The sequence below is a fragment of the Papaver somniferum genome, chromosome 4 (assembly GCF_003573695.1).
Source record: "Papaver somniferum cultivar HN1 chromosome 4, ASM357369v1, whole genome shotgun sequence".
NCBI lineage: Eukaryota > Viridiplantae > Streptophyta > Magnoliopsida > Ranunculales > Papaveraceae > Papaver > Papaver somniferum.
In genome coordinates, this window is record NC_039361.1 from 45,484,223 (window position 1) to 45,497,264 (window position 13,042).

Sequence of the window (13,042 nt, forward strand, 5' to 3'; positions counted from 1 at the left end):
ATTGGGGTTTAGAAAGTCAAGTTTTTTTTTTGGGAGCTTTTTAGGGTCACCAAATATCAATTGGGACACCCCTCATCATATATTTATATAAAGATTAATATGATCCCATATGATTTTAGATAATAAAACCTGATTAACATTATTAATCATGATTAGCAAATCGATTAAGACTAATTCACCTCTTTAAGTAAAGTGATGAAACTGAAAATCAAAACAAAAGAAAATCAGAGGGAAGAGAAGAAGAGAAAAAAAATTGGAGAAATTTTTTGCAAATGAATTCAAGCAAAACTTTTGATGTAGGTGACTCTTCATCTTCAAAATATGATAACATACTGATACCCATCAACAACGATCATTTCTTATGAAATTTTTTCTCAAACTCAAAATAACCGTTATGAACCTTACTATGATTTCGAAGGACCAACCCAAGAAGAAGAAGAAATCGAAGAAACCAATGCTCAAGATTATCAGGTATACCTCTATTCTAGCTCCAATTTCAGTTCTTAAGCTCAGAGTGGGTAGAAGTTTCAACTTTTTACTTCCGAAAACCCTAGTTTTCCATCCGCCAGGTACAATCACGGCTGGGAAACAATGAACTCCTGGCAGTTATTATGTTATACGGCTCACAGTTCATGAACTCCCAGCCGTTATGAAATCTTACGGATGGGACGATGAAAAGTTCCTGGCCGTAACTAGTCAATTACGACCAGCTTTTTTCTACGTGCATGGGAAGCATTTAATACTATCGGCGGTGGTGAGGTTTCCTGGATGAAAGTATTAAATGCCATTCAATGCTAATGGCGCCGGCTGGGTTACCCAACCGTTTATAGTTTTACGGCTGGATTTCTAAGCTGAAATCAGACTCATCCAAAAACATGGAAATAAACGGCCAAGAACTCCTATACGTAAACCTTTTACGGATGGGACCATGGGCGGTCGACCCAGCCGTTTATTTCCCGACGGCTAGGATATCCCTAGTCGACCCAGACGTAAATAATATTACGTCTCTAACGTTACCATTCTACCTAGCCGTTTAGTTACTCACGGCTGGGTATTCAATATCGACCCAGCCGTTTCTGTGTATTTTTTAACAAATGATGTGACATATTTAATTTTGTTATATATTGTACCGTACATTCCGGTGGAAGATCAAGAGGTGGTTATGGAAGACCAAGAGGTGTTTATGGAAGACCAAGAGGTGGTTATATAAGAGCAACCGCCACCAGTGCAAGTTTCCGAGGACACAAGTGCTCACTATGCAAACAACTATGAGTGGAAACATAAGAAATATGCAAAGAAGTGGGCTCAAGAAAAAGGGCTGAAAAATATGTGCATCATAGTCCAGAATAAACAAGTTACTCCCACCAGCTTTCAAATGGTTTGCGAGTGTAGTGGAAAGTATGAGAGTCATTGGAAGAAGGGTAGTGAGTATAAGCCAAAAACAACGAGGAAGAGGGGACGTTATAATACGAAGAAGTGCAGATGCCCTTTTAAGCTTAAATTTAAATTTAACGATAACAAGAAAGTGTGGTATATGGAAAAAGTAGTCTCGAGTTATCATACTCATCCTATTCCGAAGAGTTTGGTCAACCATCTTTATTCGGCAAGGCTCAACTCTTTAGAAAAAGAGTTAGTACGCGTGTTGAGTAAAAGACGTACAAGACCTATTGATATTCTTAGTGGCGTGAAGGTGTTAAACCCCACAATCTCATCCTCATTGACAACTATCTTACCTCCATTAAGGAGGGGAGATGGTGGTGACAATGAAATATCATTGGGTTGGTGTGCTAGGTTTGAAGAAAGATTTGAATTGTGGAAAGCATTGCAGTTGTCGAGGGATGCGCCTTGTATACTAATGACTTCCGATGATGATAACTATGAGACTTCCGATGATGATGACTATAAGTAAATGTGGTGTCAAGGTTAGTGATAATATGATAATAATGTTATTTTGAAAGGTGGTGATCATATGAACCTTTGTATGAACCTTTGTATGAATTTGGTGTGAACCTTTGTTTTTTGAATGTGATGTGAGCCTTTGTTTTTTGAATCACTCATTATAAATGAACATTTTAATCTAGTTTTATCATATGTTTTAAAAAAACTAATCTTGAATCAATCATTACGGCCAGGTTTTACGCTAACACGACCTAGACGTTTAATAGAAACGGCTGGGAATACCTGACCCTGAACTAAACAACGAATGGAAAACATAACCGTTTACAAAGTAACGGCCTGAAAACCCAACCGTGATTACCAATTCACATTACTACGGCTGGTAATTCAACCCGTAATTCCCAATGAACTGGTAATTTATTTTTTTCGCAGAATTACGGCTGGGAATCCCACCCGTATTTCTGGGTGTCAGGTTTATGGATGATATTGCTGGACGTAAACTAATATACGGCTAGTAATTTTAGCCGTAACTTCAATTCACGGTTGGTTATCCCAGCCGTCTTTTACTCTGGATTTTTAGTAAATTGTGTTCTCTGATAGATAATTAAAACACTAGTACCATTCATTCAAGGTACACTAATATCCAATTACGAAAAACAAGCTAAATCCACGAAAATATACTAAAACAAAGTCTCGAATGATAAAATCTATGAAGATGAACATACTAAACCAAAGTCTTAAACAAGTACATAAACCACTTATTCACCACGACCAATATTCTTGGGAACATCGTCAGAAGATGATGAAGAATAACTTTGGGGACAACAAGAACCACTCATCCACTCATCCTCGTTGTCAGTATATAAATCATCCCTCATTGGATTATGTAACTTCTGAAACATGAGACGCAGTGTTTTTTGTTGGTCGCAATCCAAATATAAGACGTCCTCAATGTTACGTTGCAGTCCCATGGCTATCCACTTAGCTCGCTTAACCATCATCGTAGCAATGTCACACATTGAAAGCTCCTGGGCATCTTTTTCCTTTTTAGGGTTCCTAAAAATGGTGAAAAACAAATTAGAGTTATACAATTACGGTTAGGAACTAACAAAAACCCATATGTGGTAAACAGTATCGGCTAGGATGACTGAGAAATCCTAACCGTAAATAAAGTCTCGGCTATAAACAATGTACACGACCTAACAATTTACGCGATTACGAGTGGGAAATGTTCCCCTACCTAACCGTAATTTCTAAATCGGCTAGGAAACATGGATAACAGCCAAGAACTACTGGTTACGGTTAGGAAATTTCCAGCCGAAAACACTCAACTATGAAATGAAATCATCTAACACAGCAAAGGGCTTTTTATGGTTGGGAAAATCCCATCCGTGTACAAATATAACAGTTGGGATATCAAAATTTCCTAGCCGTTTAAGAGGTTAACGGCTGGGAGTTCGTGATGTCCCAACCGTTAGGTTGTAATGACGGCCAGGAAGATATGATATCCCAGCCGTAAACCCTTCAGAAATGAATTTTGAAGTACCCTAAAGTCATCCGAACCTATTTTTTCAATCTAATGACAAAATAACTTATGGGTTTTTCGATTCTTACCTTGTAGGAGCCATTTGTGGAGGATTTGCAGGTGTTTGAACAGATTGGTTCACCACATAGGGATTTAGTGTTTGGAGAGATTGTTCACTACATCTCCATTAAAAGGAACATCAGGGTTCAATCGGTCGGATCTTGTCACTCTTGGTCTTGCTGCCATCTTGAGAATCAATGGAGAATAAAAAAATTTTGATTCCGGTTTTTGAGAGTTTTTGAGAAGATGAAGTAGAATAGAAGAAATGAATGGGGAGAGGGTTAAAATTAGGCTTAGAGGAGAGAGTAAATCAGATTTTTAAGTCACTTAAATCTCCCCCTATCTAGTTTTTGGCTCCCCAAAGTATTTAAATCCCCAAAATGGTCAAAAGATCTTGACTCTCTAAACCCCAATAATAGGGTTCTTCTTGAAAGGTTTTAAATGTACATTTTCCAAAATAACAACCGGTCTCATTACCATCGTGTTAAGAAATTTCATTTCCCGTTATTGTTCAGTGGCATGTTCTCTTATCATTTTTATTTTGATGGTTATTCTAGACTCAGTCTCCAACATAGAGTAGTAGCAGTTGCACTGTCATGCAGAAATGACGACTCTTGAAATTTTTTCAAATGACAAAGAAAAGTAAAAAACAACTTCATTGTCTTCATTTGCAATAGGCTTGTACTTGTAGTAGTACATTGTTTGCATTATTAAAGTGAACATCGATTCGGTAACTTTATGTTATCGTCTTCAGAGTTGTTAAAATGCGTCTTCTAAGAAAAATCGCACCATGTTCGTGATGTTCTTCTGATGGACTCGATATTGTAGTGAAATGGAGTACTACTAACGTAGCTCACCCTATATGTCATCTAGCATGATTATGATTTGTTATCTGCACACAAAATTCGTTCAGAAAAAAAAATTGCACACAAAATTTGATTGTTCTTCTGTAAGGAAACTTTTATGAACCTGGTAGCTCACCATCAAACATACGATCAAACTAAAATGATTCTGTCTCTGTCTGAGTATATATAGGCACATGCATGCATGTGCAAGAACATTTAGAGATAGATATATTAAGAAGTGTAAATGATGAACAAGAGTCGTGGGTAGGTAACAAGAGAAATTTCGTATGACTTGCAGAAATTCATGCAGGAGATCACGGTTGCACCTTTTTTACAGTCGTTCAATAATGGATGCCCCTAATACTATCCTGAATGTCGCAACTGTAACCCATAAATAAAACCAGCTCCAAATATTCCATATTGGACTGTCGACCCTTTACTAGATGGACTGTCAAACAAAGCTCTGCTCCGTCACTGTGACGGCAGCCTGGATTTTTTTTTTACAGATACAGTTTGGTGTTTATCCTACGAAAATCGATAACTACAGTTCCTTATTCTTGAAACAAGCCCCTAACCCGGTGCATACGCACCGGCACAACTTATTTGAAGTGACACATTGACAAACACAGTTTTTCAATATATATAGTAGATAACCAAATTATTAATATGCTTTAATATATGCTATGTGGGTATAACAGTGAAATGGTGAATTTTTTTGATCGTGTGAAATGGTGAATTTTCGACAACCAAGTGTGAAAAATGTTTATTCAGAACTACCATTTTTTCTCCCACCAAATGTATGTGCTTTTAATATTTTGGTGGCAAATAGCAAACTTTTCTCCCATCAAGTATGGTTAATTCATATGCGCTGGATCGTTGAGTAATTCAGCGGACGTAAACCAAACTTTTCAAAATGGCTTTCATTGAACTACTCTTTCGTGTCTTCGAAATTTCTGAACAATTTTATGAAAGCAATTACTTTGTTGGCGTTGTATTGGCCTACTGCAATAGGTGGACTCTTTTAGTACTGTTTGGTTTCGGTCATTTTGTTTTTCATGTAGCGTAACCTTCGTATCCAGAGGAGTGTTCTACAAAAGTTCGTGTACTTAATTCTGAAGCTCCATTATCTTAATATCTCCCACTATATATAGCTCGCAATGTGGTGCTTAATGTCTACAGAACTATCCAGTGATGGAAAACGTGCACGTACCGTGTAGATTCTTGATTAGGTTAATGGTCATTGGTATGTGTTTGTGGTAGATTTTGAGATCTACCTAGTACTTCTTAAAGTATTATGATTGTTATTCCAGCATGCAAATATTCTTGATGATGTACATAAATATTTTTTTTAATTCTGATGTAGATAAATTTTTTCGTTATTCACGGGAGTTCTTGTTTTCTTTTCGGTCTTCATTAATTACGACAGATTGACAATAATTATAAGATGGATTGTGCAAATGTTTTCTTTTCGGGAGTTCTTGTTTTGTTTTGTTTTCCCGAATGTGAAACTGGAACTTCGAGTAGTTTAAATATGGGCATGTTGAAAAGGTGCAAATTTATTTGGAAGGGTTATATCTTCAAAGCCATTTTCGTTTGAAAAATGACTTTCCAAGAAATACACCACTTCATTAAACGATTGCAATTCTTAGAAAAGTGAACATTGTACATAAGCATAGTTTCGTCAACAGTTGTGTAACTTAAATTGCTTGGATTAAAATGGCTATTGATGACATGGAAATGACATGTGAAGCAAATGTGACGTGGCTTCACCACATATCAGAATAATTTTGGTGAGTCCATGTGGTGTTTTTGGGTCCCTTGTTATAAACAAAAATTACTCATCCAAGTTGCTGCACTGCTTATCAATCTGTGTAACTATCTTACTAATTTTAACACCAGAAACATTCATTGAAGAGAAAACAATTAAAGTTGCTTTCAAATCAGCAACGATAACATTAAACATATTACCATCCTGTCCATCATAATTACAAACCAAAAAGAACAGACCATCAACAACATCAACACCAAGAAATCAAACTTACAAAAACTACCAAAGCCCTAAAATAAGAGGTGTTTGTCATCACCATCACCAACACCATTTCAACATCAACAAAAAACTCTAGAAACAACATCAAAACAACTAAACAAAGAGAGAGAGACCACAAAATAAGACCCACCATCACCCATAAGAAGTTTAAGAGGATTAGAAGTAAGCATCGAGAAAGCCATTTCGTTAAAACGTTGCTGATCATCTTCAGAATTTTTTCAAATTCTGAAAATTTGGCTGCTTTCGACGCCCCAAAAGAGGACTCTAATAGTCCCCTTCATCGTAACTCCAATCCTCATCTTCTTCATACCGCTCGGTGCAGCTGCTACCTGTTGATGCAGGGGAAGTATCACTATCTCCAGATGATGAACTCTCTTCATCACTGCTTCTTTCTTCATCTTCATCATTGGAAACATCAAGCAGATCCTCATCAGAGGCACTGGTTTCGTCCTCAGGAGTAACTCTGGGATAGATCCTCACAAGGGGATGCTTCTCAACTTTTGGTTCTCCCTCATGCATGGTTTTGGCAAATATGTTGGGGTTTTCTCTCTCAAACTCAAACCGCCTGCGCAGTTTCCAATCATGAAACTTTTCCATTTTTCTTTTCTCTTCAGCAGCATCTGAACCTTCATCACTGGTGTTCACCTCTTCAACTGGATACTCAAAACCTGCACTTGAACCTGCTTCAGAATTACTCTCTGTGGCACTGCCATATTTTGGACCTTTCTGATGCCTCTCAGTCCTTTCTTCATTTTTCCGATCAGTTCGTTATAAATGCTTTGGTACCCATGCAGCAAAAAGTGAATCAGTTTCATCTTCTTCCCTCTTCTTTCTCTCATTCTCTCCCCTCAATCGTTGAGCCTCTTGACTTGCACGCCTGTTTATCTCACTCTGAACTTCATCTCTCAATCTCATTAATTCATCCATTGGGAGTAAGAAATCTTGATTCTTGGCTAATTGGTATTGATCGGAAGTTGCAGGAATGGCCGGAATGGGGTTACTAGAACTTGCCATATCTAGAGGTACAAATTGCTACTAATGGTTATGTTAATTTCCTCCAAAACCTACCTTTTAAAGGTACAAATTTGCTTATTAACTGCCATTTATGGCTATTAGTTATCTGTCCCGTCGCTTGGTTACTCACGCCTCTTCAAACCTATGCGTACTCCATTCAAATTATCCACCATAATTACCCTATAAACCCCTATTTTCAACACCTAACCTCTTCATTAGCCACAACTCCCCATGGAACTGCCTTCAAGTGGTGCATTGGTAGGTCATCTAACTCATACAAAGTATTTTGGGGTCTAATTAAAATTCTATGTTGTATGCAAATTTGAAGAATGCAGCATCAGTTGAGAGGCACCATTGCGGTCTGGAACATGTCTGCCAGATGGGTTACTAGATCTACTACCAAACCTATGCCTTCAATCAATCTACAACAACCCTTTCAAAACCATCAACTACAACATAATTTTCCCCTCCATTCCCATCTTTATTCCCCAGTTTACATTTCTACTACCATTATTACCTTTGGCAGTTTGTACCATCATACCTACGTCAGTCTAAAAAAAGATAAATCTATTTATAATCCACCAACCCCAAACTACGTCAAGTTTATATACCATTCTCTTCCACCCCAGGAAAAACTACAAAGTATTATTGGGTTTGTCTTTACTTGGATCTTTTATCATAAAACTCACGTGAATATCTCAAATCTGAAGGTGTCCATAAAGCATGGATACGAAAACGACACCACGTATGATGAACCCCCTCCTCAACAGAATCTTTGCAGTACCATAACAACTACCTTACACTAATTTTCTCCTGAAAACTGTTCAAATTTTAGTCAACAGCCTTCTCATTCCTCTTTAAGGTTCAAACACATAAACAAACAAAACTCTCTTGCCTTTTATCCATCCATATTGTTTGTGATCAATTTCAGTACAGTACCAACAAGAGATTCCTTTCTCTATAACTGCATTTTATATTAGTTATCTATCACGTTGATCTCAATCAAATTATATTCATATATATCAAATTCTCTTACCTAATGGAACTCTCAAATACTTCAGAAAACCTTCAAAAACTAGATCAAGATATTCAAACCTGTCTACTCAAATAGCTGAGAAATTATCCTTACCATCCACACTCACTGAACCAGTGTTCATAGACAAAAAAGTTTTTCTAGATTAATCTGATAGTAATTAGAAATTGTGTATGGTGGCTATGAAACGTTAGTTCCCACTTCCTCAATCCATTCTACATATGCAGTAATTGTCCTTTAGCCCAACCTCCTACTGTCACCACATTTAGTGGATTGCGAAACAAAGTCCTTATTCGTTTCTTAACAGAAGAGGATTTTAATAGAATCGATTCTCATAAACCTTGGTTCGTTTGTGGTTATTCAATGACGTTAAAAGTGGTTCCAACTGAAGGATGGCCTGCAAATCATCAACTCCACTTTGATGAAGAAATAATGTGGTTCATATTGTGCAACATTCCAAATGAATGTACAGAATTTGAAGATCTTCATAAATTTAATCTCAAAATGGGTGAACTCATTGAAGCTCAAGATCCCTTTGGTAAACATCCTCTAAAGAAGAATGTCAAGGTGTGTATTCAGAATCTCAGTGCAAAAAGCATTGCCAATGGCATTCCCCTCTTTACCAGCGGCAGAACTCAACCATTTCTGATCGAATGTAGATACATCAAAGTTCCAAGGTACTTCTGTACCTCCTGTCATGTTCTTTATCATAAAGATCAAAACTTTCCAGCTTGGAAATTGAAGCAGAAAAAAATTAAATAAATTGAAGCTTCTAGCAGGAAGTATGTTCTTCCCGTTGTTTCAAGGTTACTGATGCCTCCTCCAACGGTAAAAAAGCAAGTAGATTCTTCCTCGACTGCTACGACAGATATCATCATGCAACAAACTGTGACTGTGCCAGATACTCAAATTGAATCCCCTGCTATCATAATGTGTAACAAAGGAAAAACAAGGGATATGGATCAGAGAATGGAAAATACTACTCATAAAGGTTTATCAAACACTTTTCAGATGGGTCCCTTTGTAAAAAGATCCTCTACCCTGAAGATTTTTGATGCTGGTCTTATTCAGCAACATTCGACTCGGATGGATAATGGTCTACTCATTTTTCAACAAGTTACTACTCAAAATGTTACTGTTGAAGCTACTATTTTTGGTTTCGAGCCAACTCCTAGTGGACCGATTCGTACTACCAATTCTTTAAGAAGATTCAAAACTGTTGCTGCCCCAAATACTAACCCCATTATCACTAGAGGAGATCTTAATTCAACTGATCATGATGCTTTATCTAATATCAAAAGAAAGATTAACCCCAGGGATGATTTGAGGAAACGTACAAGAGCTAATTCTAGTTTGGCAAGTATAGTGGTTATTCTTGAAGAGCGGTTATGCCTGAAGTGCATGACACCACTGAACCTGTTTATGCTCAGTTGTGTCCTCCAATTACCAAATTGGAGGATTTACCTGCTATCGATCTTTCTAACTGTTCTCTCGATACCCAACCCGTGGTTAACTCTTTTGGGAGCTACAACGTACCTGCTGAAAACTCCCCAAACAACAATGGTGTCCGCAATAATTCTCATCTCAATGCTGCTACTTCTAATCTCGATTCTTCCCAAAATGCTTCTCAGAGTGGTGATGATATCAGGGCTTCTCTTGGTGGTGGATCTGACTCTACCACTCAGGTAAATCAACCTCTCCCAACCCCTTTAATTGATACTGCCAATAATACTATAAACCAATTCCCTGTCAATAACATCAATATGATTGTTTGGAATAAGGTTTTTAAATCGTGAATCGAAACGTGAATCGTTTTTCTATTTTTAAAATCGAATCGTATGTTGAATCGTGAAACGTAGATTCATGGTTTATTTTTGAATCGTATTTTGGTTATGAATAATATAGATTTATGGAAAAGATTTGAAAATAATCATATGATTTTATAAGTAGTATATATGGTTAAGTATAATCACCAACAGTCGAATTGGCACAGCGGTATAATGCTTAGTCCATAAGCATGATGTCCCAGGTTCGAATCCTTATATCCTCTTAATTTTTTCATAGCTTAACTTGGTCAACACTGTCCAAATCGTAAGTCAATGTTGGTCAAAACACGATTCTTAAGAGAAAACGATTCAAGGACTCGATTTGAATCGAGTTAATTATATTTGACGCGCATCGTACGAGTCAACTCGTGACTCGTACGAGTTTAAAAACCTTGGTTTGGAATATTAGAGTATTTGGAAAAAAAATCTTCTAATAAGGAACTTAGTTTACTATGAAAAAATGTCAACCCTGACATCATCCTTCTCTCTAAAACAAAAATGAGAAAATATATGGCTGCTAGAAAGTTAAAAAAACATGGGATTCCCTTGTACCTTTAATGTCCCTAGTGTTGGTAGAAGTGGTGGCCTTTCTCTTGCTTGGAAGAAGGAAATTCAACTCAACACTGTTTCATCCAGTATGAGGGGTATCTATGTTACGTCTACTGACATCATTCACTTTAAAACCTGTCATATGCATTTCATGTATGGAGAACCTTATAGTAGTCTGAGACAAGCCTTATGGGAAAAACAATGCCAGCAATCTAATGCTCCCTTAGATGAATTTTTTTTTATCATAGGTGACTTTAATGCTCCCTTAAGAACTGAAGATAAAAATGGTGGCCTAGAAGTTGATGATCCTGATTTTGAAAACCTTAGAAACTTCTGCTTTGTGTTTAACTTACATGATCCTGGTTTTTCTGTACCTAGGTTCACTTGGTCCAATATGCAACAAGGTCCTGACCTAATTCTTAAAGTATTAGATAGATGTCTTATAGGCCAATTAGCTGAAGATCTTGGTCCTAAACTTTGTGTTAACAATATCCCTAGGGATTCATCTGATCATTGTCCCATGCACATAGGTTTTAATTATGAGGATATTTGTATGCATAGACCTTTTCATTTTATGGATATGTGGATAGAGGATCCTACTTGCAGTTGCTAACTCCTGGTATGTTAATGTGGTAGGTTCCCCTGCCTACAAGCTTAAAGCTAAACTGTTAAGTATTAAGAAAGGTCTAAGAGATTGGAATAAGTCTTCTTTTGGTAATATTCAAACTAATATATCTATCATTAGGAAATATTTATCTGAGCTCCAACTCTCTAACCCTATTGATACCAGTAATACTTCTAGACTCAAAGCCAGACTTGAGTACCTTTATAACCTAGAAGAGTTATATTAGAAAGATAAATCTAGGGAGGTTTGGCTCATGGAATGTGACAGAATTTCACCTTATTTCCATCGAGTAACTCTCTTTAGGAGAAAAAGAAATGTCATTAGTTGGATTAAGAACTCCTTGAATACCATTCTAACTGATAGAAATAGTATTGGAACTTCTTTCATAGACTACTTGAAAAACCTTTATTCCTCCCATCCTCGGCAATTCCAGGATGAGATTCTTGCTGATCTCCCTACTAAGTTCCCTGCTGAGGATAACACAACCTTAAATATGCCTCTTTCTCCAGAGGAAATAAAGAATGCGATATCCCAAATGGGGGTGGGGTGGGGGGGTGGGGGGGGGGGGGGGGTGGCGCTCCTGGACCTGATGGATTCACAGGTCTTTTTTATCAAAAACACTGGGATATTGTGGGACATGCTGTCATTGATATGACACAAACTTGCTTTAGAACTGGGCATATTTCTAAGGTCTTTAACCATACTAATATTGATCTTATTCCCAAAGTTCCTCTTGCTGAACTTGTCTCTCAGTATAGACCCATAGGTCTACGTAATTTTATTTACAAAATTCTTTTTAAAATCCTGGCTAATAGACTTAAACCCTTTATGAACAATATAATTCCTAAGAGGAGTATTTCTGATAATATTCTTCTAGCCAATGAGGCCATATATGTTGTCAATCACAATAATAAAGTTGAAGGCATAGCTGCTATCAAACTTGATATGTCCAAGGCTTATAACAAGCTTGAATGAGATTTTTTAGAAAAGGTTTTAACTAAAATGGGTCTCTCTAACCACTGGGTTAAACTCATCAACCAGTGTGTTTCTACTGTCTCCTACTCTGTCATTCTTAATGGTAGCCCAATTGGGTTTTTCCAACCTGAAAGAGGACTGAGACAGGGATATCCTTTCTCTCCTTATCTTTACATCATTTGCTCTAAAGATTTATCTTCTTACATTAATAGTCTTCAAAAGAAAGGTATTTTAGAAGGTATCAAAGTGTGTAAAGATGCTCCTGAAATGACACACCTTTTGTTTGCTGAAGATTCTCTCTTTTTTTCTAAAACTACTTCTCAAAATTTTCAAGTCATTAAAGACTACCTTCAAAAGTACTGCCTGGATTCTGGGAAAGAAATAAATTTTGAAAAATCTGGTATTTTGTTTAGTAGGAAGATTCCTGAGCATTGAAAAGCTCTCTTGACCAATATTTTAGAAATCCAAAATAGGGACTTAGGAGAAAAATATCTTGGCACCCCTACTGTATTCCAAGCTTCTAAAATCCAGACTCATATGGTTATTCTCCAAGTTGTTGATGCCAGAATCTCTGTTTGGCTTCATAAGCTCATGTCCCAAGCTACTAGAACTACTCTAATTAAACATATTTGTCAAGTTATTCCTCT

General features: G+C 37.0%; 1 protein-coding gene across 1 annotated transcript; it reads left to right on the forward strand.

Annotated features, from left to right (window-relative positions):
* Positions 1-12,422: 12,422 nt before the first annotated feature.
* On the forward strand, positions 12,423-12,830 carry LOC113272443 (uncharacterized mitochondrial protein AtMg01250-like). Its single transcript, XM_026522275.1, has one exon. The coding sequence runs from the start codon at positions 12,423-12,425 to the stop codon at positions 12,828-12,830; it is 408 nt and encodes a 135-aa protein (XP_026378060.1).
* The last annotated feature ends 212 nt before the right edge of the window (positions 12,831-13,042 follow it).

Bases quoted from the DNA above. Each gene is read 5' to 3' on its own strand.
- LOC113272443 (XM_026522275.1), top strand. From the start codon at position 12,423: ATGGGTCTCTCTAACCACTGGGTTAAACTCATCAACCAGTGTGTTTCT.